The 24,312-nt window shown below is 41.0% G+C and overlaps 1 protein-coding gene across 13 annotated transcripts in view; it reads right to left on the reverse strand.

Moving 5' to 3' along the window:
• The window catches only part of TCF12 (transcription factor 12), a 283,318-nt gene that overhangs the window by 173,256 nt on the left and 85,750 nt on the right, over positions 1 to 24,312 (reverse strand). For 8 of the 13 annotated variants that reach the window (XM_043524143.1, XM_043524145.1, XM_043524142.1 and 5 more), the window contains 2 exons: positions 13,811 to 13,884; positions 7,741 to 7,809 (listed from right to left, as the gene is read on the reverse strand). In XM_043524143.1, the coding sequence (XP_043380078.1) occupies positions 7,741 to 7,809; positions 13,811 to 13,884 (143 nt within the window). The remainder of the gene's footprint in view (positions 1 to 7,740; positions 7,810 to 13,810; positions 13,885 to 24,312) is intronic. The other 5 variants (XM_037910575.2, XM_037910573.2, XM_043524152.1 and 2 more) reach the window with 1 other exon arrangement.

Below are 24,312 nucleotides of genomic sequence, written 5' to 3' on the forward strand. Positions count from 1 at the left end.
CCAGTGTATCAGTAGACTGAAAAAACAGTGCATTCACACAAGTAGCAAAGACTATCTTTTCCAGCTGTGAAGAACATGGGAGATATCTGTACAATTTACATAAATATTGTGTGTATCTCTGTTTGATTACTATGGTATGACTGGCTCTATGAAACACTAAGGCCTGGCCTACAACTAAAACTTAGGTTGACCTAGCTACATCATTCAAAGCTGTGAAAAATTTCAGGCCCTACGCGACATAGTTAGGACAACTTAACCACTAATATAGACGCAGCTAAGTCAACAAAAGAATCCATTCTTCCATTGGCCTACCAAATTCCTTTCTAGGGGGTGAATTTACTACATCAACAGAAAACCCCCTTCTGTCACTGTAGTAAGAGTCTATGTCAGAGCGCTGTAGCTGTAGCAGTGGTAGTGTAGACATACCCTAAAGAGCTAATTCCAGTCCACCTGGAACTCTCCCCACCTACCCAGGAACCAGGAAATGACTAATTCAATTACTGGTGCACAAATGGACTACACAGTAAATCCACCACTGGAAGTCTAGAGACATGTATAAACTGGACTGACCAGGTTCAGAAGTCCCAGAATGAAGGGGACCGTGAAATGGATGAAAGACAGCCTATGAACTCATGGGAGGGACATGACATGGTTAGACTGAGAGGCAGAGCCTGCATGAGTGCAATCTGCCTCATCCAGACCCAATGCTAGGGGCAGTCCTGGGACAAGGGCAGCCTACTTAAACTTGCAAGGAAAGGCCAATATTTAGATAAGATAGCATATGGACAGGCATTTTGTTGTTTTAACCCCTTTAATTCACCCCCTAGAAAGGAATTTGGTAGGCCAACGGGAAGAATGAATTCTTCTGTTGACTTAGCTGCGTCTACACTGGGAGTTAAGTTGACCTAACTACGTGACATAGGGCCTGAAATTTTTCACAGGTTTGAGCGATGTAGCAAAGTTTTAGTTGTAGGCCTGGCCTTAGTGTTTATGTTCCAAAAGGATAAATAAAATATACTTTGTTCTGAACAAGCTGCTCTCAGTCACTGTACTTGCATGCTGGTCACAGGCTCCCAAAGGGAAGTCTACAGCAGGGACTAAGATCCAGTTGGACATACTGAGAATAGTTGGTAAACAAGAGTACTGTAACCTGGTGACCTAGTCTTTGAGCGGAGGTGAATTGCAGTATTCCACACAAAGTAGTATAGTGTGGGCCAGTCACTTAGAAGGAGTGCCCACAAAGAGACAGTGGGGGTCTAAGGTGCAGCTCACCCTGGAACTGTAACACAGGTATTATAGATACCACCTTAAAAATATGAAACTTCCATTAAAGTTCTATAACATACAGAAAGATACATGTAAAGAACCTTTGTGTCAGGATGGATTTGATTTAAATCAAATTGATTGATTTAAATCACTAGTCAGGAAAACTCAATTTAATCATGGATTTCTACATAAAAGTACATTCTTGTTGGTTGTTATAACCTTAATATATATTCTTCACAACTCAGAGATAGATGAGACCCAAACTGGGTCTCTTTTACAGCCTGCTGCCATTATAGGTTTTCCCTTCCAGTGCAAGAATAGTTTGGTAGATCTCAAATCAATGAAGGCTACACTCAGAAAGACCTCAAGACTTCTGGAATATGCTGCTCAAACAGTTTCACTTTTGTTTCTACTGCCTGTCCCTCCCTTCTCACATTTATCTCTAGACTTCTTCTCCTTGTCCAGGTCTATTCCGCCCCCAACAATCTACTATTCATTGAACTTTTTGAAACTTTGCACTTTTAGAGAGAGATAAGAGACTGACTCTGTGTGCACAAATTTGCAGAGGGACAATAGGATTGAGGTCTGTTATTTCTCACCTCTCTATATTATTTATTTAAAACATTTTTGCTGTTAACAAGCATGTTATCTCTGGAGACACAAATCCACAGTTTGAGAACTGCAAAACTAAGCATCTCTAATGGTATCTTTTAGACTTAGCTCTGAGTCCCATTGGGTAGTATGACAGGGTCAGGCCAGATGGCTATAGGAGAGTAATAGAAGGCAGATATATTAGCCCCAGGCTAAGTAGGTACCTTTTCCCTGTTTAAGGTAACAGGGAAGGTTTGAGAACAATCAGGAACCTTCTGGAGACAATTAAGACAGGCTGATTAAAACACCTACAGCCAATCAAGAAGCTGCTAGAATCAATTAAGGCAGGCTAATCAGGGCACCTGGGTTTTAAAAAGGAGCTCACTTCAGTTTGTGGTATGCGTGTCAGGAGCTGGGAGCAAGAGGCACTAGGAGCTGAGAGTGAGAACGCGGACTGTTGGAGGACTGAGGTGTACAAGCATTAGACACCAGGAGGAAGGTCCCATGGTGAGGATAAAGAAGGTGTTGGGAGGAGGCCATGGGGAAGTAGCCCAGGGAGTTGTAGCTGTCGCACAGCTGTTCCAGGAGGCACTCTAGACAGCTGCATTCCACAGGGCCCTGGGCTGGAACCCGGAGTAGAGGACGGACCCAGGTTCCCCCCAACTCCTCCCAACCCCTGGTCAGACACAGGAGGAGTTGACCTGGACTGTGAGTTCAGAAAAACGGCCAAGCTGAGGGCTGCCGTGAAGCTCCAAGGCGAGCAAATCTGCCAATAAGCGCAAGACCCACCAAAGTAGAGCAGGAACTTTGTCACAGTAGATAGAAAGATTAACCTAAATAATCTATGCAGAAGCTGCTGGAACACCATAAAATTGGGCCCCTAATCCATGAACTATTGGAACTCATTTACAAAACTTTTCTTAAGCATTACATGAATATATTATCTCATCATGGAATAGGGATTATAAATTCTGATTATATAGTATGAGACATCTTTGAGCTATAATGTATCTATCTTTAGAGAGGTTTTTTCCTCAAGAAGCATTTTATCAAAAAAATCTGATTTAAATTTAAAAAATCTGATTTTTTTTATTAAATCATTATTTTTATCGACCCTGCTTTGTGTATATTTTCATTCTAACAATGCTATTGTAATGGGTCTAAATTTTCATTCACAATCAACAAACATTAAAGACCAGTTCAAGCTACAAAGCACAATTCCCATCCTCAAGCAGTTTCCTCCATGACTGACACTAATGCTGTTTATTATTAAAAACAAGAGAAAGAGATGCTTCTGCTGTAAGTATGTCACCTTCCCCTTTGCCCTGAAGATCAACCGCACTACACTGATGATATGTCTCAGCTCCAATTGCCCAAGGTGGAAAAAAACCCAGTGATCTCATACTGCACCAAAGCACCAATAGTAACACCTCAGGTTATGAATTTTAAGGGAATGTGAAACATTCTAAGAGTCTCACAGTAATGGTTAGTAAATATTTAATATGGGTAACAGAACACTCACTTTCTCAAGTGAAAAAAAAAAAAACACCAAACTGGAAATGGACGGACATGGGGATGACATGTTAACTGTTATAATCAGTGTCCTTTTGAAATCAATACTGACATGTTTCAACAAGATGACAAAAATCAGATTTAAGATAGTCACGACAGCGAAAGAGAGGAGCAAGACATATTGGCCGAGCATAGCTCACACCTTACAAATCCACAGTTGACACAACTACCTGTAGTAAATATTAGAGAATGGTTACCACCATTACAAATGGCTGCAGATTAAGAATCTAGAGAGTCAGGTTTAAAGACAATGATTCAAATTGTGCATGACACTTACAGTCTAAAAGCTACAGAGAGTATTTAAAGTAATTCCACCAGAAGACAGCAAGATTAATGGTTTAAAATTCAGTATAGAATTAGTCACACATGGTTTTCAGCCTGGAGATTGTGAACACTACCATTTTTTATGGCGAGCTAGAAGTGGGGAAGGCAGGAAACTTTTTTCCTGATGTTACATTGGATTTTAGTGCACGTAAGGTTGAGAATGACTGTACTACTTCATAAATAAGGAAACATTGTATAAACTTCTCCCTTATTACCAAAGTCAACTGAAAACCCCTACTTTTCACCCAATTTTTGTTCACCTTGCCAACACCCAGCCTTTTCAATCCAGCATCACTACTGTCTGGCTCTATTATTTGGTATTCTGTCTTTTCTTGGTATAATACCACTTGCTCCACAAACCTGCTAGGCAATCTGAAACCATGATAGGTAACTGAACTATACCCACATAACAGAGGACAAACTTGGCCTGTGGTCCACTTTCTCCACATGATTTACATTTGCCTACTACTGCTACAACTCTAAGCAACAAGGCTCGACTGAGTTCAACTCAGCCATCAAGAGCTGCTTAGAGCGACAGGAGGAAAATATCCTCGTCTCTCCCTAGCGGAGGCATGCAACCTCTGCAGCTGCCAGCATACTGAGGACTCAGACACAGGAATTCAAACTCATATCTCTTGTTTTGCTGGACCCTTGAGCTGTCCAATTCTTAGTTTCTTTCAGCTTAATAAGTCAGATACACAACAGTAGTTACTTAATGGCTAGGGCAAGAGACAAGGAGCTATGTATTGCCGAGCTCTAATCCTGATAGCGATGGGAAAGTCACCACCTTTCCATTGCTCTGTCCCCCAAAATAAGAAACTGAATATTTACCCTCCTTCACATTGGTATGAGTATTAATTAGCCAACATTGTACAGCATACTGTTTGAAAGTTAAGTATTATCACCACCCTAGATTTTAGAAGATGATGGGTGAAGCCAAGAAAGTTTCTATATACACCCTCCAGAAGTAAAAGAAAACTAACTTAAAATGTTTGGTTGATGTTACTAGATACTATGTTGAAACAGGTAAGCGGCTTCTCAGGGAGGAAACATGGGACTGGGAACCTATGCAGCCTCCATGTTTAAGAGCTTTGGAGAATGATTTCAGACAATTATTCATTGAAGTAGTATTCAATTTTGGAATGGTCACAGATTCCCCTGGTTTCTAAGTCAAGAATTACACTGAAGTTGTATGGATTTAATTAGTGAACCACGGAATCTAATTATCCCAAATACACAATTGTACCTTAAAATCTCCTAAAATGAGCATCATCCTCCTATATTAAACAAGATAATGTTTGTTTATTTGGCTTTTTACCAAGTATCATGCACAAAGAACTATGTTTTATTGTTGGAAACTAATTTGCAAACAGATTTCAATGCTTCTCTCAAAACTCTATGAAATTATATCCATATGCAACCCTCAAACTGAATTGAAAAATTGACTACTATAGCCTTTAAACAAAGCTTGGAAAACTAGGAGACAAACTAGAATATTAATAAATATGTCTGAGATATTTTAAAAAAGGAGTGCCCTGCCATATTTAGATACCTACATATGGTATTTGGAGCCTAAATTTTGGCACCCATTTTTTAGAAAATGTTGGTCATATATCAATTTACTCACATAAACACATGTTATGTTACATTTGGAAAAGCCTCCCAACCCTTGAGTGCAGGAAGTTTTGTTTGTTTTTTAAATTGAATTTCATACCAGATCATCTTCTCCGGTACAGAATAATAAACTAGAGGAAGATATAAACAGCAAGAAACAAAGGACAAAAAGGACACAAACACAATAGACTTGATAACACTTACTGGATTTCTGTGTCCCTCTTGTCTTGCTTTGCTATTTAACAGCTTCCTCACTCGTTTTGTACCTGAGGTTAAGAGGTATAAAACACTATTTCAAAACTTGCTGTCTTTTCTTGATACTGTTTTTGATTTCTTACCAAATTAAAATGTACTACTGGTATAAAAAGTGAAGTTGGATAGACACAAACTATACCCCATTTGGGCTCTAAAATATATTTTCAGCTATTTTAGACTTACAGATAGTTAGGCCGTACAATCTGTTGATGCTAGAGTATTGTCTAAATCTAATGTATCAGGCCAACTCTGGTTTCAGGTACTTTTACATCACTGCGTATTTAGAAGAGACAGCTACGGTGAATGTATATATGTATATGGAGACAATTTTTCCTAGTTGCAAAGGAAGGCAAAATGAATATATCAAATATTGGGGCCCGTCTTGTATTATATCAAAACATGCAGTTCCAATATTTATTTTATTATATACGCCAGAACTGCACACAAGCACTCACAACTTAGATGCCAAGAAGAAAATACTATAGTTAAATTATGGCCTAGGATTTTGGCTGTTAAATCCTAAGGAGGCCTACCATGGGGAGAAATGGCTGATTTTAGCATTTTTAAATATTCTTCCTTTGGAGAGAGATGGCTGAACAGATGCAGAACTAAGTCGCTCCTTTCATTAAAAAGGCATTGTTAGAACAAAACCAAAACAAAGAAAAAAAAAGCCTCAACCATATAGGTGTTTAATTCACAAAAATAAAAGCCACCATTATCCAAAGTGCAGTAAAGACTATCGTAGAAGTAGAATAACCTTTAAGTAAAAGACAATGTTTATCCGAGACAAAGAGATGACACCAATTTGTTTCCATGTTATGAGTTTTCTTCTGCAACGGACAATTCACAAAGGAAGTGGAAACGCTGGAGGTTGGGAGGCATATTGTTACTGGAAGAAAAACGCCTGAGAGCTATGGGCCAAAATCTCACAGGATTCAGTTGACATTTCTCTCAGTTAAGTACTGCAGAATTAGCGTCTAAGGGTCTTTAGCAAGACTTTCAAAGAGCATCTTTACATCTTTCTATAACAAATGTCCATGAGGCTGCTACAGTACTAATGCAAAGGGTCATGAATAGGTGGACCAAAAAAACCATCCTTAGCTGTATGTTGCTCTTCAAGGGAGGACCCTATGTATGCTAATCAGCATTCGGGCACCTATCCAACGTCCAAACATCGCTACGCTTGTCCCTTTACATATGACCTAGGATTCACAGGAAAGCACGTAATCACAACAGGAAGAAAGGTTGACACAGCATAGTAAATATGACTTCAGTCTAATCAGCTGAAAGAAAGGGCAGATTTCAGGGTTTTGCAAAGTTCCACTGGACCCACTAATTCCCATTTCTGATCCATTCCTGTAAAAGAGAAAGTCTTCATGGCCAAATCAATAATTTTTGATGATTTTTCTGTAAGTATTTACAATGAAAAACCCGGTTTATCATCTTCTTCAGATAGGGAACAATCTAAACTGGTGGCCACAGTTCATTGTGTCAGATTTATGGATGTCAAGGTACAGGATTTCATATAAACATTCACAGGTCCAACGCATTATCATTTTAAGCACTTGTCTGAATAAGAAATTTACATTTATGACAGCACTGACAATCATGCACACAATGTATTTTGTACACAAAAGTTGCCTATCTTGATTTGTGCCTCTTTCTGCATCCAGATCTGAGGTTATCACAGTAATACTGTACAGAAAGCAATTCAGAAAAGTGCTCCCTAATTTGCTTTGCTAGGATGGTAGTCAACATTCCCAGAAAGCCTCACAAATGTAAGCTGAGTGATGGGACGTGAAATATGTGTAATGAAGTGACTGTCAAACATATTTTCAAGCTTATTTGTTAAGTGTTACAGCTAAATATGTAGGCTGGGATTTTCTAAGGAGCCTAAGGGAGGTAAGTCCCTGACTCCCATTGACCATTTCATTTAATTTTCAATGGGAGTTGGGTTCCTAAATTCTCTAGGCACTTTTGAAAATCCCAGCCATATTCTGTCACTGATTTAGAGTCAAACAGTTAAGTCAATGTAGTCTGTCTTTTAAAGGAGAACTCCCACATTAGGCTACAAGCAGATAAATCACACACTCAAATTAGAAACAAATTAAGCAGTACCTCTTGAGGTTTCAACTTTTCTATGGCTGTGGAGATGTCTGAGCTTTTTCCATGGACACTGCCATTTTCCTGTAAACAGGCAAGTAGTAAGAACAATTAGGACAAGACTGAACATTCTGTATTGAAATCAACGGGAAGAATACTGGACACTGAAGTCTTATGTTAGGTAAGTTTCAATATATTAAAATAGAGGCTTGTGAGTTTAGTTCTGTTTTCTTTTAAATTTGCATTATTTCTTTAGCTTATCACCAGACAAGATCTAGGAACCTCTGAGAAAAGCAAATAACCTGTATCTTTATGCCTGCTCCCTAAAAAACAGTTTTATCTTCATTCCCATAACCTAGATCAGCGCACTCAGACCAGATTTTCCCGCACACCCTGCAGTGCGAGTTGTCCTCTGATCTTGTTAGGGTATGGAGAGAAAGTCATGTTATCCTCATGTGCAATTCCTGGACATCAACCATTAGCAAAACAGAGACTCACAAGCTGAAACAAAACCTTAAATACAAACAAAAGCAAAATAACAACAACCACAACCACCCACCACCAACCATATACACAATATATAGACACAAATTTATAAATAAATATATATTGTCAGTTTTCTTTAAACTTGCTATATTAAGTCCCTGCTTTCCCATTGATTTCAATGCAGAATGGAGTTTCTCCCTGTCCTATTTTTTGCAGAAACACATGGCCACCATGGAATAAGTTCTACATTTATATTTATTAGCCATTATAGCACTGTTAAATAGACAGTTTCTAAAAGTTATCTATTTTTTGAGAAAACAACACTGGAGTTTTCCTTTAATATAAATTAAGACTTTCTATACAAAGTAGATAGATATATTTAGCAGACATGACCAGCCACACCTCATTTAACATTTCACACAAAGATATACAGAAAACTTTTCCCCCTTAAATATTTTCTTATATGCAATGAAATAATGAACATAATGGACCAAACTGCATTCATTACATCTTTTGAACTTTCTGAAGAACTAATTTGGCTACCTAATTAGCAGCATAAACCAAGGCAGTCATCTGATGTGCACAACATTTGCTCTGCCTCTGTGGGGCAAATCTTCCTTAATATTCTGCAAATGCAGAGGACCCTGCCTGCCACACAACTAATGAGATTCTGCTGCACATGGTTCTGGATGCTGAAAGTCTGCAAAGGGAGAATTCTTGAGGCTCCTTCTCAGGCCACCGCATGGTGCTGTTGGGAGAATATGAAATTACTGATCCACTGGCCATTAAATTTGAATGGCTGCAGCACTAACATTGCAGAGCAGCCAAGGAGCCATAGCTACCCAGAGTGCCCCCCAAGAACTTTTAGGGACAGCCCTGTATGTTAGATAACGGATTAGTTCTATGTTTATTAAATTAAATTCCAAAAATTATGCAAAAAATGTAGTATAGAAAGATCTGTTCAGAAGTGCAATTTGTTATGGGAACATTTAATCACAGTTTCAGGCCATTTTATGCTTTCTTCTCTTAGATCTGGATCCTGCTGTCCTTATTCTGGCAAAGCTCCCAACTAAAGTTAACGGAATTTTGCCTCAAAGGCTGCAGATCCTTAAAAACTGCAAGAAATAAAACAATTTTAAAGGGAAGAAAATACATAAAAGATTATATCCTCTGAGGCTCACCATAATTTCTTATGCTGCTTCATTTCCAGTTGAATATAGTTCTAAAATAAAAAGTTTCTCTTTTCTACACAATGTTTTCTAGTCTTAATTTTTGTATAGGCTTGGCAGAATTTGAGTTTCATTTTTGTACAATTTTGACAAATACCAATTTTTAAAAAAAGGTTCTTTTAGATTTTTATCTACTTAAATTTTCACAGTAGTGTGAAATTATGGGGCTTAGGGGTCATACAATTACTTAATGACAGTAGATGTCGAGATTCAAAAAGTTAAACTTTATAAACCATTAAATCACAAATAGTCAACATCACATGTCAAACTATACAAAGTAAAAATCCTTAGATCAACCAATCATACCAGTTTCTACTAGTTCATTTGTAACAAGCCTAATTCAGAAGTTTAAACCACTGGATTTTGACTTTAATAAGTCCTCAAAGCAGAATTTTCTTACTTTGCTGATCTATAAATTTTGATCATTATCAATGGAAACATTTTTCATTAATTTATAGGTATACAGTGAAATCAACGTTTATCAACATTTACAGTTAAAAATCCAATCCTTCCAAGCCTAATTAAACCACACAAGCCTCTCCTACAAGACTGAATATGTAAGCATTTATGTTCACAAATTATGCTAAAATAAATTACTGAAATTACTGTGCACGTCAGAGTTCTCTACAACTGAAAGCTTGTTTTGATCGAAGCATTGGAGTGAATAAAATTTACACCGTATTGACCTTAAAGTATGAGCACACTTAGAAACAACTGGTACATGCAATTCTAGTTTATTCACCCAAAATTTGTATGTGCATGCATGCGCATAAGCACATGCACAACCCAGATTTTTCTTTTTTCAAGATGTTCATGGTGCTACTTAACAAAACCACAATGACATATCATAAATTATTGTCCTATGCCAATATGAAGTATTTACCAGTATGAAAGGCACAACAGAATAAGGATTTAAGGCCAAATTCTGCCATCTTTACCCAGGCTCAATATTATCTCTGAATAGGCAAAATGATTTCAGTGAGAACCCTCCCACTTTAAAGCACTATTCTACGTGAGTAAGAGGGCAGAATTTGACGTAAGTTATTGGAGGGGGCGGGGGGCATTATCCTACTATTCTAAATCAAAGGTTACTGTTGGATGGCAATTTGTTTATCAGTATTTAGCGTCTGACTCCCCCCATTTTTCTTAAGATTTTCCATATGCTCAAGCCAGGCTTACATTCATGCTTCTTTCACAGCCTTACGAGCAATAAAAGAATTAATCTCTTGTCCTCCCTCTAGCTTCAGGCATACCATGACATCATCATCGTCTCTCCTTTCCAATTTTGGTGTGTAACTCATATGCGACTGCAGTTTTGCCAGGATATAATGGTTTTAATTTTTTAATTATCTGCTTCATCTCTAACCTCTAAAAACAAATTTCCAACTTCATATTATTGGAATAACAAGAATCCATATAAATATGACCCTACAAATGCACACACAGGCAATCAATGTAGGATACAGAACCTAAGAAGCATAAGCTCAAATCCCAGCGGGGTAATTCAGCTTTTCACTGATTAATATCCATATACAAGTTTCTCATCCATAATTATCAATGTGGTCAAGATATTTAAAACAAAAATATCAACACAGGACTATGCATGTAATGCCATTTCAAATGTAGAAATGATTGCAAGGTCTACTAAACAAAGGGCTGGACTTCATGCCTTAAGTTACAAACTCTTTAAATATTACTATACAAACACTTCCAACATGTTGTACAATTTCCATGTTGCAGAAATGAGGTGGAAATTTTAACATGTTAAGTATTGTGTAAAACTACCTCAGACTTTGCCCTGGTCTATACTACAGAACTAAGTTGCCGCAAGGCAGTTTACATCAACCTAATTCTGTAAGCATCTACACTAAAATGTTGCTCCTGCCGATGTAATTCGTCCTTTACCTCGACTTAACTCCAACTCCACAAGAGGCGTAGCGCATAGATCAGCATAGTTGTAGACACTGCGCTACTTATATTGACTGTTGCTGGCTTTCCGAAGCCATCCCACAATGCCCCACACTGACAATTCAATCAATGCAAGCGCTCCTACTAAGGATGAGCAGCACAGACATCAGGAGCATAGTGTGGATGTGCAGAAGCAATTTAGTTACTGCGGTGGCTGTACATCGACATAACTTTTGTAGTGTAGATATATCCTTTGTGAAGGCAAGTCAGTTGTTTTCCCTCGCTGTAAAGTCTAAATCTCAGAGCAGTTTTTTCTGCCTGAAATTTGCAAAAGGAATGCTACAAGTCTCTCCATTTTATTTTTAAAGTATTATTTCTTTACTTGAGACATTCCTGGTCTCGTACTCTAAGCACATGACTGGAAGCTAGAACTCAGGAGTTCTAATCCTGCCTCCAGCACCAATTCCATCTGTAACTCTGGCCTATACCTTAAGATCACCCAGAAACTTCAGCTGGTGCAAAATGCAGCTGTTCACTTGCAAAGCAGTTTCTCTCATATAGAACATTTTACATCTGTGCTCTGGGAACTGCACATAGTTCCATTCCAGGTAAAATCTGGGATGCGGTTTTTAAACTTTACATGCTAAAATGTCTTGGGTCTTGGTTATCTCAGAGCCTCTCCCTCTCCCTTCGTGATCCCACATCAACAGAGATCAGCTAAGGCAGGGGTTCTCAAACTGGGGGTCGGGATCCCTCAGGAGGTCACGAAGTTATTACATGGGGGGTCACAAGCTGTCAACCTCCACCCCAAATCCTGCTTTGCCTCCATCATTTATAACGGTATTAAATATATAAAAAAGTGTTTTTAATTTATGGGGGGGGGGGGTCGTCACACTCAGAGGCTTACTGTGTGAAAGAAGAGGTCACCAGTAAAAAAGTTTGAGAGCCACTGAGCTAAGGCACAGGAGCTAACAGACCTCTGTTTTAAATGTGAAAGGGCTAAGGAAGAGTGTCTGCACAGTTGAGGACTCCACTCTGAAATCTGTTTCCACCAATTAGTTCACCAGGAACTTAATTTGTTGACTTCCCAGAGGGATGGGGGGGGGGGGGGCATAAAGAGGAGAATTAGCAGGTGAGAGGGGTTGTGGGCAAATTGCTTTTGGGGGAAGGGGGGACATTTTAGTTTTTGTACATTGTTTTAATTTATCATTCAGTTTTCTCAATCAAACTTACCAAAGAGTATTAAAGAAGTTAATTTTAAAGAAGTTAAAATAGCTCAATAAGCTACTTAATTTCTACTCCAATTTCCCCACTGTAAAATGAGATGAATATAGCCCTACCACACAAAAATGTAGTAAGGTTTAGTATTAAAGGGCATGTCTACACTACAAACTTAAGTCGACCTATGTTAGATCAACCTACAGCCACCACACTAGTTACTGCTGGTTCATGTCCACACTGCGCTCCTTCCGTCAGTGATGCATGTCCCCACCTGCAGCACTTCCACTGACTTAAGAGCGGCAGCGTGGAGGGCTGAGAGCCCAGGCTTTCAGCTCCATGCAGCTCCCCCTCAGAGCCCAGTTGCCCCCTCTCCCGGTCTCTCGGCTCCCCGCCCGGAGCACGATAGCCATGCTCAGGGCGGGGAGCCCCACACCTGGAGCCTCGGCACAGCCAGGCTTATAGTGACCAGCCGGGAGCCCAGGCAGCACCGGTGCTCCTGGCGGGCAGCTGGGCAGACACAGCCCAACTGGAGGGGGGAGCCCGGCAGTAGCCTGACTGGGAACGGGGATCCCAGGCAGCAACCCAGCTGGGAGCAGAGAGCCAGGATCCCGGGGGAAGCCTGGCTCCGAGCAAGGAGCCAGCAGCCCAGGGGGCCGATGGGCTGTAGCTGGAACCCCCCATCCACCCCAGGGTGACAGCCCAATCTGTGAGCAGCTTTCCTGTCAATTTCATGGCGCCATCATGGAGCCGTGAAATTGACAAGAATGACAGTCAACCTCCAATATAAGTAACCTGCTGTGTCTACTCTACATGGACACTACATAGCCCTAACTATACCGACATAAGCCCCATTCCTCTCTTGGAGGTGGAATTATTATTTCGGTGTAATAGGGCACTTACATCAGCAGGAGCAAGGCTGTAGCATGTACGCTGACATAGTTAGGTCGACATAAGTCGCCTTACATCATCTTAACTCTTTAGCGTACACCAGGCCTATAAAACACTTTGAAAATGAAAAGCATTATTTATTTCTGTACTGTAGAGAGCACTATATACAAGTACCAACTAATACTATTAGTGTTACGTGTAAAGTCACCAAAACATATCACCACAAGACACTAATATAAATGTTTGAAGGGATATATCCCTCGCAAGTATTTCCACATCAGACATTCTTGCTCAATAATGCCACCTTTTGTTGACTATTCCCAAACCTCCTTAGAGTCAACTGGAAACCTTACCCTTGAAGGCTCATATGAGGGACTTGGCTGACCACCTGTTCCCCAAGATGAAGCTCCTGTTCGTTCATCCATACCTAACAACAAAAAGAAAAATCCATGTGTATCATAAAATGCTAAGATGGAAAGGTAGTGTAATATTCTCTTGTGCAATAGCCTGTATCATTCTTCTACATGTAGCCTAAAATAGTATTTCTAGAAACATAACCGTATTAAACTAGCAAACAACAAACAATTGCCTTGCTGTCTGATTAATAAGGTAGGCTGCAAAAGAAAACTCAGATTCAAACTACTGTAGCTGGTGAAAAGTGAATGTAAAGTACTAGATGGCCATTTGTGGGGCTTAGTACAAGTAATCCATGTTTAACACAGAAAGGCAGCACAGTCTGATGTACCAAGCATGACAACAGGACAAGAGGCTCTTGGATTCTGACCGTGGCTGCGCCACTTAATTACTATGTGGCTTTCAACAAGTGACAATACATTTGCCTCAATTTTTCCCAATTTGTAAAATAGGGATAATACCTACCACACAAAAGTGTTGGGAGGTTAGTTAACTAAAGATTTCCTGAGTGATCTGATTTAGCAAAGTGTTAAGTATTATTTACAGCTCTGGTCTCTTGTTACCTAAATAGCAGTAACTGACAATGCTTTATGGAGAGAATGCTCAGCAGAGGTATTCATATCCCTCAGCAGTGACATTTATGTTCAATTAAGGAGCACCAATGTCCAGCTCCAATGGGTATAATTAAACTGAGCTAAGATCAACTTGTGAAAGGGTCCTTAAAGCTCCAACTGGAATATGGAGGATCTTCCTGAGGGAAAAAATGGCTAAATGGACAGATTCACTTAAACATACAAAAAACATTCTTAACTGTTTGATTACTCAAAAAGAAAAGGAGTACTTGTGGCACCTTAGAGACTAACAAATTTATTTGAGCATAAGCTTTCGTGAGCTACAGCTCACTTCATGTATCCGATGAAATGAGCTGTAGCTCACGAAAGCTTATGCTCAAATAAATTGGTTAGTCTCTAAGGTGCCACAAGTACTCCTTTTCTTTTTGCAGATACAGACTAACACGGCTGCTACTCTGAAACCTGTTTGATTACTGTATGATTTTTAAGGTCACCTGCTCTTTGTCCTCATACTTATTTGTGTATTGCAGAGATGGCAAAATTTCTACCTTAACTCAGATTCTTTCACTATAAGCAAAACTATTATTTTAACATAGAAACTTTTTTTTAAAAAAACCTGCTAATTTTAAGTGTTAAATATAGGAAAAAACAAACATGCCATCTCTTCCAGTTCTGTAACAGCTCCTTTGGAGTCAGTTCCCTTTATGTAAATCCAGGTTACCACATTCAATTAACAAAAAATAAGAAAGGGGAGGAGGAGATGGGGAGATTTAATGTACTATAATTTTAGCTGGGAAGTAAAATATTTAACCAATATTACTTTGTGAACAAATGTATTCATATTAGAATTACTCCTCATGCACACTTAACCATTGAAATGTTTTTTAAAACCCCATTCTTAACAGCTAATAATAAAACAAACTGCAAGATTACAAACACATTCCCAACATATGATTCCCCCTGCCAGAGAAAGACAAATGGATTTTAGGAAAATTTGTTTCTTCCATTTGAAATATGAACTGCTTCAAGCAATCTGATTACGCAAAAATGATACATTTCACTATTGGAGCACTAGTATGTACCTCTAAAGCCAGCTCATAAACTGCTCCATGAATTATTATTCCAACAGTTAATTCTGCGCACTTACCTGTACAGACGGAATTTCACAGAAGACCAACAATTTCTATTCTATATTGCATGTCTCTCTCCATCTAAGCTTCAAAAATAGCAGTGCTATCTCTTTCCTCCTTCCTTCCAATCAGACCTCTCAGGTAAGATTTGATGGACAGCATATAGTTTTGAATTACAGCACTGCAAAACCTCATTACATAAAGCACCATGTGCATGGTTACTTCACACATACTACTACCCAATGCATTGAGCTCCATCATGATGAACCATTACAAACATTACAACTAGAGAACAAACATCCATATATGTTACAGTCCACATAAAACTGGCCTAACTGCAAAATAAAAGCATGAGACACTAAGGAAGGAGGAAAAGAATACATAACTTGAACTGTAGAGAACTAGGGGTAATACCGTGCTCTAATCACTGTTTCCTTAAAGAATGTATTGCTGCAACAATATTTTAACTATAGCTCCTTAAAAGACAGCACGAAGAAAACATTTTATACTGAATGGTTAATTATATTACAGTGCCAGCAGCTAAAAAGTGTTGGATCACCACGGTGTAGCACAAGAAGGACCTACAGGGTGAGAAAGTGCTCTTAAGAAATGCAAAAACACTTTACAGAGCCAGCAATTTCTGTGAGTTTACCGCATTTTGCAGCTGACAGCACTGTAGTAGTTTTATTGTAATTGATCCAGGAACTGAACAAAAAGTCACGGCCGGCACTGACAAAGTCAAAAGTAATCTTTTGGCACAAATGACTCCTTTCTGCCAGGAATAATAGCTGTAGTAATGCAAGTATTATTATAATAAGTCTCCTAGTGCCTTGGTTTCAAAACAGAGGTAGAGTGTGAAAATATGTATTTATTAAATCTAGGATATAGGAACATAAGAAAAATACATAAATTGTCAAAACATATCAATAGATGACAATGCTGTAAATATAGTCTTAAGATCTACAGACCTCCTCAGCAAACCAAGTGCTTAAGTCCTTTTGACTTCAAAATTCAACTCAATGGAACTTAAGCACACCTTTAAGGGCTTTGCTGAATCAGGGCATATATGAACAAGTGCTCTCATATTTTCAATCCACTACTTTTCTACTAAGATGCAACTAAACTGTTTCTTTCACAAACTGAGAAAATGTTGGGGGGGGGGGAGGGAAGAGAGGGAGAAAGATGAGGTTCAAAACCTGTAAACAGAAGAACTTCCCAGAAAAAAAGGGTACTTACCTGTAACTGGAGGGTCTTTGAGATTAATGGTCCCTATCTGTATTACATACATGGGATATGCATATATACCATGTTCCTGAGTCCAGAATTTTTTGCAAGCAGCGTCCACTGGCCTTCATGAGCTCGCCTCATAAAATGTGGTCCAGGCCAACCCCTCTCCAGTTTCCCATTCTTCCTGCAGTTGAAAGAATCTATAGCAGAGGAGACAGGAGGTGGGTAGTGGAACACAGATAGGGACCACTCATCTCGAAAAACCTCCCGTTACTGGTAACAAGTATCAGAGGGGTAGCAGTGTTAGTCTGCATCTGAAGAAGTGGTGGGTTTTACCCACGAAAGCTTTTGCCCAAATAAATCCGTTAATCTCGAAGGTGCCATTGGACTCCTCGTTGTTTTTGTTACTGGTAAGTAGCCTCCATCTCTTCTTTGAGTGATGGTCCTTACGTGTAGTCCATATGTGAGAGATTAACAAGCAGTGGTCAAACAGGGGATGGGTGCGATGATGCAGAAGTAATAGCGGACTGTAATATCGCTGTCCTCACAGCTGTATTCAGAGCTCACGCCTGGACCAGAGCGTAACGTCTTGTGAAAGCGTTATGAAGATAAGCAAAGAACTCTGTCAATACAGCTGACCCACTGATCACTCTGCTACGGAAACAAATAGTTTAGATGTCTAACATCCTTTGTCTTTGCAGATAAAAGGCCAAAGTCCCTCAGACATCCAGAGAATGTAACCATCTCTCTTTATTTTAGGCATGGAATTTTGAAAAAAATACCAGTAAGTGGACTACCTGACGCATATGAAACTCAGAAACTACTTTAGGACAAATCTAGGGTAGGGTCATAAGGAGACCTTTTCTATATAGAAGATAGTATATGGTGGGTCCACCATGAATGCTCACAGCTCACTGACTTTTCCGGCTGAGGTTATAGTTAATAGAAAAGCCACCTTAATGGACAGATGGGCCACAGAGCACTATCGCTAGAGGGTCAAAGGGGGGAGTTAGTGAGAGACAACCAACCAAAATTGAGGTCCCCCTGAAATGCAAACTTCACCAATGGTGGGAAGGATATGAAAGTCCCCTTCAGAAATCTAGTTGTGTCAGGATGAGTCAAGATTGTACGGTTATCCACTGGAGGATGGAAAGTCCTAATCACTGCTAAATGCTCCTAAATGCACTCACAGAGTATTGAGCGTGAAACCTGAAGCCTCAAGGGTAAAAGTAGATACCCTAAGATAGCAGAGATTCCAGTGAATTCTGGAGACAAGTTGCTCTGGGGAGCCCCAAAAATGCTTCCACTTTGCTCAGTAACAGCTTCTCGTAAAGTCTTTCTGCTTTGCTTAAGATTGACTGCACCCTTGTGGAACATGAGTGCTCTATTTCCGATGCCCACCCAAATACCAGGCTCTGAGTTGCAGAAGTCTTGGATTGGGGCACTTGAACCTGCCCCTGTGCTGCGTTAGAAGTTCCAGCAATGCAGGGATGTTCACAAGTTGTCAAAATGAGAGCTTCAGTAGATCCGTAAACCAGAACTGTCTTAGCCAGTTGGGCACAATCAGGATGACTTGAAATCTGTCTTGGCAGATTTTCCATATAACTTGTAGTATCAACGCAACGGGAAGGAAGGCATACCCCAGGCGACCTTTCCATGACACCAGAAAGGCACCTTCCATCGAGACCGTGCCCAGGGCAGCTCTGAAGCAGTACTGAGGAAGCTTCCTGTTCACCCATGAGGCCAAAAAGGTCCCAGGCTAGCATACTCAATTGGACTAAGATGTTGTTGAGATCTGAATTATGAATCTCCCATTCATGGTTTGTGGAAAAATGTCTGCTTAGGCAGTGTTTTATACCCATGGTAAATATGCTGCTGATAGGGCCGTGCAAAGGCTGATGCATCAGAAGGTGACTGCCTCTATGCACAGAAGGAGATCTCTCACTCCCCCCTGCTTATTTATATTAAATAAATAATCTTCATGTTCTCCAACATTATTTGGACACATCTAGAAGGCACTACAAGCTAGACAGACCACCAAGTGTTCCCAAGAGCGAGGTTTCGGTAATGATGGTTGCCTCGTGACTCAGTGTGAAGAAAGGGAACTTGTCCAGTTTGGTCCATCAGATAAGAAAGTCTAAAGTTTTGGGCAGAACTGTCACCTTGCCATTTATGTTGCCCTTTTCTGGTGAGCACAACAGAAAGAAGCCAGGCTTGTAGGCAGTGAAGACACAGCCTGGAGAACAGCACAGTATGTGGGCATGAAGCCATGCGACTGAGGAGGGAAAGGCAAGTTCTGATTGACATCCTGGGTCTGATAGCGACCTGACACCTCTCAAGATGTAAATATGCTCTTGCTGCGGTCGAATCCAACTTCATCCCTATAAAATTTATGACCTGGTGGGGGTCAATGTGGATTTTTCGTGACTGACAGACACAGACACTCAGGGAAAGCAGAAAGCTGAGCAGCTCACTGGACTTTCTTGTAGGAACTGCCCATCAGAAGCCAGTCGTCGAGGTAAGAAAAGTCTGTAAATCCCTGTCTTTTGATGCAAGCTGCCACTATAGAAAAAAACCTTTGTGAAGACCCTTGGTGCTGGGGCGAGGCCAAAGGGAAAGACTATGAATTGGTAATGATCTTTATCGAAGATGAACCTGAGGAACTTTCTTTGGGCTTCATGGATGTCTAATGTGAAAATATGGATCTTTCATTTCGAGAACCACAATTCATGTGCCCTCCTCTAGCAAGGGAATTACTGATGCCAAGGATATCATGCAGAATATTAATTTTCAAATGAACCTGTTCCAGATTGAGAATTGGCTTCCAACCCCCATTCTTCTTGGGATCAAGAAGGAAAGGGAATAGAATCCCTTCCCTTGATGCTGAGGTAGAGCCCTTTCTATGGCTTCCTTGAGGAGAAGTTCACTTTTGGCTGTAGAATCTCCTCATGAGAGTGAAAGAAAAAAAAAACGGGAAGGGGGTTCATGGGTAGGAGTTACCAGAAACTTGATCAGATAGCCATCACGAATTATCTCTAATGAATAGGCCTATCAAATTCACGGCGAAGAAAAATGCGTCACAGACTGTGAAATCTGGTCTCTCCCCCTCCTCCGTGAAATCTGGACTTTTGTGTGCTTTTACCCTATACTATACAAATTTCATGGGGGAGACCAGAGTTTCTCAAATTGGGGGTCCTGACCCAAAAGGGAGTTGCGGGGGGGGGGGGTGTCACAAGGTTATTTGAGGTGGATTGCGGTATTACCACCCTTACTTCTGCGCTGCCTTCAAAGCTGGGCAGCTGGAGAGCGGCAGCTGTTGGCCAGGCGCCCAGCTCTGAAAGAAGTACCCTGCCAGTAGCAGTGCAGAAGTAAGGGGCAATACCATACCATGCCACCCTTACTTCTACGCAGCTGCCTTCAGAGCTGGATTGCTGGAAAGTGGTAGCTGCTGACTGAGGGCCCAGCTCTGCAGGTAGCAGCACAGAAGCAAGGGAGACAATACCATACCGTGTCATCCCTACTTCTGTGCTGCTGCTGGTGGTGGCTGTGCCTTCAGAGCTGGGGTCCCAGCTAGCAGCCGCCACTCTCCACCTACCCAGCTCTAACGGTAGCAGCGCAGAAATAAGGGTAGCAGTTATGCAACCCCCCTACGACAATGACTTTACAAACCCGCCCCCCCAACTCCTTTTTGGGTCAGGGCCCCTACAATTACAACACCATGAAATTTCAGATTTAAATAGCTGAAATCATGACATTTATGATTTTTTTAAATCCTATGACGGTGAAATTGACCAAATGGACCGTAAATTTGGTATCACCCTACTAATGAACCTTTATCTGTATTTGGGGCTCTCCAATTTCTGGCAAATGGGGTATTGCAGCCCCTGAGTATCAGAGTAGGGGAACGAAAAGGAACCAATAATGGGATGAGGGTCTCAACAGTCCTGTCTAAAGAAACTCTTAAGTTGGGGGGTTAGAGTACAACCTAGCAGCGGATGCTACAGAGGCTGGATTCCTGGGTCTATAAAGACTGTCTCTTGCATGGTGGCTCGCGAAGACGTTGGTGGCAAAAAGCTGAGGAAGTGGTCTTGCCCTATACCCCATTCATGGTGTTTTCTCTTAGGGGCAGTCGTATAAATGCCCAGCAAGGACTTGAGGACAACAGTTCACTTGAAGGAGTAGAGAGACTCATCTGTCTTCTTGTGAAATGGGTTGACAGTATTAAAAGGCAGATCTTCGAGGGTATTCTGTACCTCTCGAGGGAAACAGAAGATTGCAACTATGAGTCTCACCTCACAACAATGGCCAGAGCCATCCCCCTAGATCCAGCATCTGCCATGTTCACGGGGGCATGGAGGGAAGTTTTGGCCACCAATCTGCCCTCATCCACTAAGGCCTGGAAATGGGCCCTATCCTCCTCAGGGAGTTTGTCCTTTAATTCCATGAACATAGTATAATTAGTAAAATCATATATAGCCAAAAGGGCCTGATTATTTGAGATCCTGAAATGGAGGAAGGTGGAAGAGAAGATCTTTCTCCCTAGATGGCAGAGTCACTTGCACCCCTTATCAGAGGAAGTAACCTTTGGGTGCAGTTGCTTGGACCGCTATGTAACCACCCGCACCACCAAAAAGCTAGGGAATGGGGGAGCACAAAATCTCGCCCCCACCTTAGATGGAACAAAGTAGGAGTGGGAATACAAGAAGTAGTAATGTGTCAAACTGTATTTGCTGGGTCCACAATGGCCTTATTGATGGGGAGGGATGCTCCACTAGGAACAGAAGGCTCAAGAACGTCTAGTAAGCTGTCCTAGGGCTCCTGGACTTACTCAAGCTGAATCTGTAGCTCCACAGCAACCCAGTGCATGAGCTCTTGATGTTGCATAAAGGCATATGTTGGAGACAGCAAAGATGATGAGACTGCTCTCAGTACTTTCGGAGCCAGTAGATCCAGATCACCTTACCCTTCTAAACATTTTAACAGGGCCAGCTGTGGATGTCCAGGTGATCGCAAATAAGACTCTTATGCCAATCCTGGGTATCTAGGGTAAGGTTCCCACAGTCCCCAATACTGTGACTAGGATGGGATCAACTGGTAGAGGACCCCATGGCATAGAGTATCACCTGTCTCTTGGCCAATCGTATCTGGTCGGAGGCTGGAACCCGAATCTTCTGGGGCTCCTCTCTCATGCCACCTCCACCTGATGCTGCAGAGACTCCTGCAGGGTGTCAGACTCATCCAAAGAGAAAGGTGGATCCCTTACCTCTGGCAGAACCAATGGTTGGCAGGTGGGATGGGAGAATCAGTCTGCATCATTGGAATAGTGGCTTCTTCTGGTGTACCAATGTCCTGGTATACTGATGGTCCAGACAGGAGGGGTGAATGCAGATAGGAAGAGCAAAGATGTCCTCCAGGGAGACGACAACCCAGATTGCCCTGGGGTATGAGGAGAGTCCATTGGCAGAGCAATCGGAACAGGAGCTTCCTTGGTCACTCTTGGTAGTAGTTGGCTCAACTCTAGGGCCATGTCATAATCGGTACAGAATTGGTTCTAGAAGTGGATGGGAGCACTAAGAGCGGTTTATCTCAAGCCTTCATCCTAGGAATTGAAGTCAGAACCATCAGATACATACCCTTGTGCACCTCCTTCTCCTGTCAAGAAGATTTATTCGTGCCTACATCCTTAGCACCCATGTGTGCCAGCTCTCCAGACTTTCATGGTGTCAGGAAGGAGCAGTTTTAGATGAAGATGGCTTTGCCCCTATGTCTATGAGTGCCCCGTGCTCTCATGTGAAGCTTTCTCCTTAGGCTTAAGAGTCTTAGTCTCCATTTCCGAGCTCATGCTCAGAGGGGCGATGTCCACTTGGTGAGACTGATGTACAGGAGGTGCTCCGGCCCAGATCTGATTGGTGCTCCATTACCTTCTCCATTAGATGTTCTCTGGGTCTCAGTTCCTGACCCTCGTAAGTTCAGGATGGAGGGTAGGGAGGGTCAGTGGCAAATACTGCACTTGGCAGAAGTATGAGACAAACCCAGGCAGTACACACAGCATTGTTTTTCGTTGCTCACCATAAAGAAGCAAGGGCGAGAAACAGTTTTTGAAACCCCTGGAGCCTGGGCAGAATCCCAGACTTCTTGGGGGAAGATGTCACCGGGTGGGAAAAAGAACAGGGAAAACACTATCTAACTACACTATAGTATAAAGACTACCAAAAAAAAAACAAAACTGTATACAATATCTTTCACCAATGACACAATAAAAAAGGAGCTGAGAACACCAAAGATTCCAACTCAGACCATGCAGCAGTAAAAAGGACCGAAAGAGGCATCGGCCCACACCATCTTTTATGCCCTCAGTGTGGAGCACAAGAGAGCTACAGCGTATGTGTGCACCAATGAACACTGCTTGCAAAAAATTCCAGGCTGAGGCACATGGTGCAAATACATATCCCACATGTGGCATACACATGGGGCCCATCACTTGAAGAACAACTTGTTTTTCTGCACACTTAAGATTCATCACTATTCTGGCTGATTATATTAATATCGGATGTGGATAACTCAATTTCTATGAGGTAAAATTTGTCATTTTCTTGCCTCTTCACAAAGGATTTGTTTTTCCTAAAGTAGCAGTGTGTGTGTGTGCGTGCGCGCACATGTATGTTTGTATTAACTGTAATAATCCTCCTATAAAAGACAACATGATAGGACTTTAAATACTAAATACAGAAATCCCAACTCTGAAACCTTAAATCCAATCCACATACTTTTAAAGGTTTTGTTTGTCTTTTTAAAAATGGCAAACGAGTACAGTACTTTAGATCTCAAGCTTTTTAAAAGAAAAGCAAACAAAGAAGAAAGGTAGTTGCCTTGTTACTCTGACATATGCATTCATTTAGAAAAACAAGTTCAAATATATTCACCTGAAAAAAAAAAAAAAGATATTGGCTTTTATAACAAACTGAAATGAAAATTGTTGTTTTTGCTGGTATCAGACAAAGAGGACCATATTTAAAACTTATTTCAACAGACAAGCTCTAGTGCTCTTGTAAACAAGGCAAGGATAATATACTTTATAGGTTTACCATCTGCTATGGTGATGATCAAATAAATGATTTGATGGAAGAAATCAGATTGTAGCTTGTTAAGGCAGGTATTGGAGGTATGAGTTTCTATCTTTTATAGCTTCTCTATCCAATTTTGTTCTGGAGTAATGATATTCCTTCAGATAAGATTCAACAACTGAAATCAATTACAAAACAATGTACACAAAGAAACAAAATGATATTGATTATATTTTACATCCTAGACACCCAAACAAATAAATCTACCATTATGCTTCATATTGCAAATGTCAGAAGTATGAGATTGTAGTGACGCAGGGTGGCCTCCTAACACAGAGGGGGAGGAACCATTCCCCGCCCCCAGGTGGATGGAGCCAGGCTGGACCCACCCCTTGCACCTGAAGCAGAGGGGCGGAACAGGAAATACAAGAGGCAGAGCCTCCAGCTC

This window comes from Chelonia mydas, chromosome 10 (genome assembly GCF_015237465.2).
Source record: "Chelonia mydas isolate rCheMyd1 chromosome 10, rCheMyd1.pri.v2, whole genome shotgun sequence".
Taxonomy (NCBI): Eukaryota; Metazoa; Chordata; order Testudines; family Cheloniidae; genus Chelonia; species Chelonia mydas.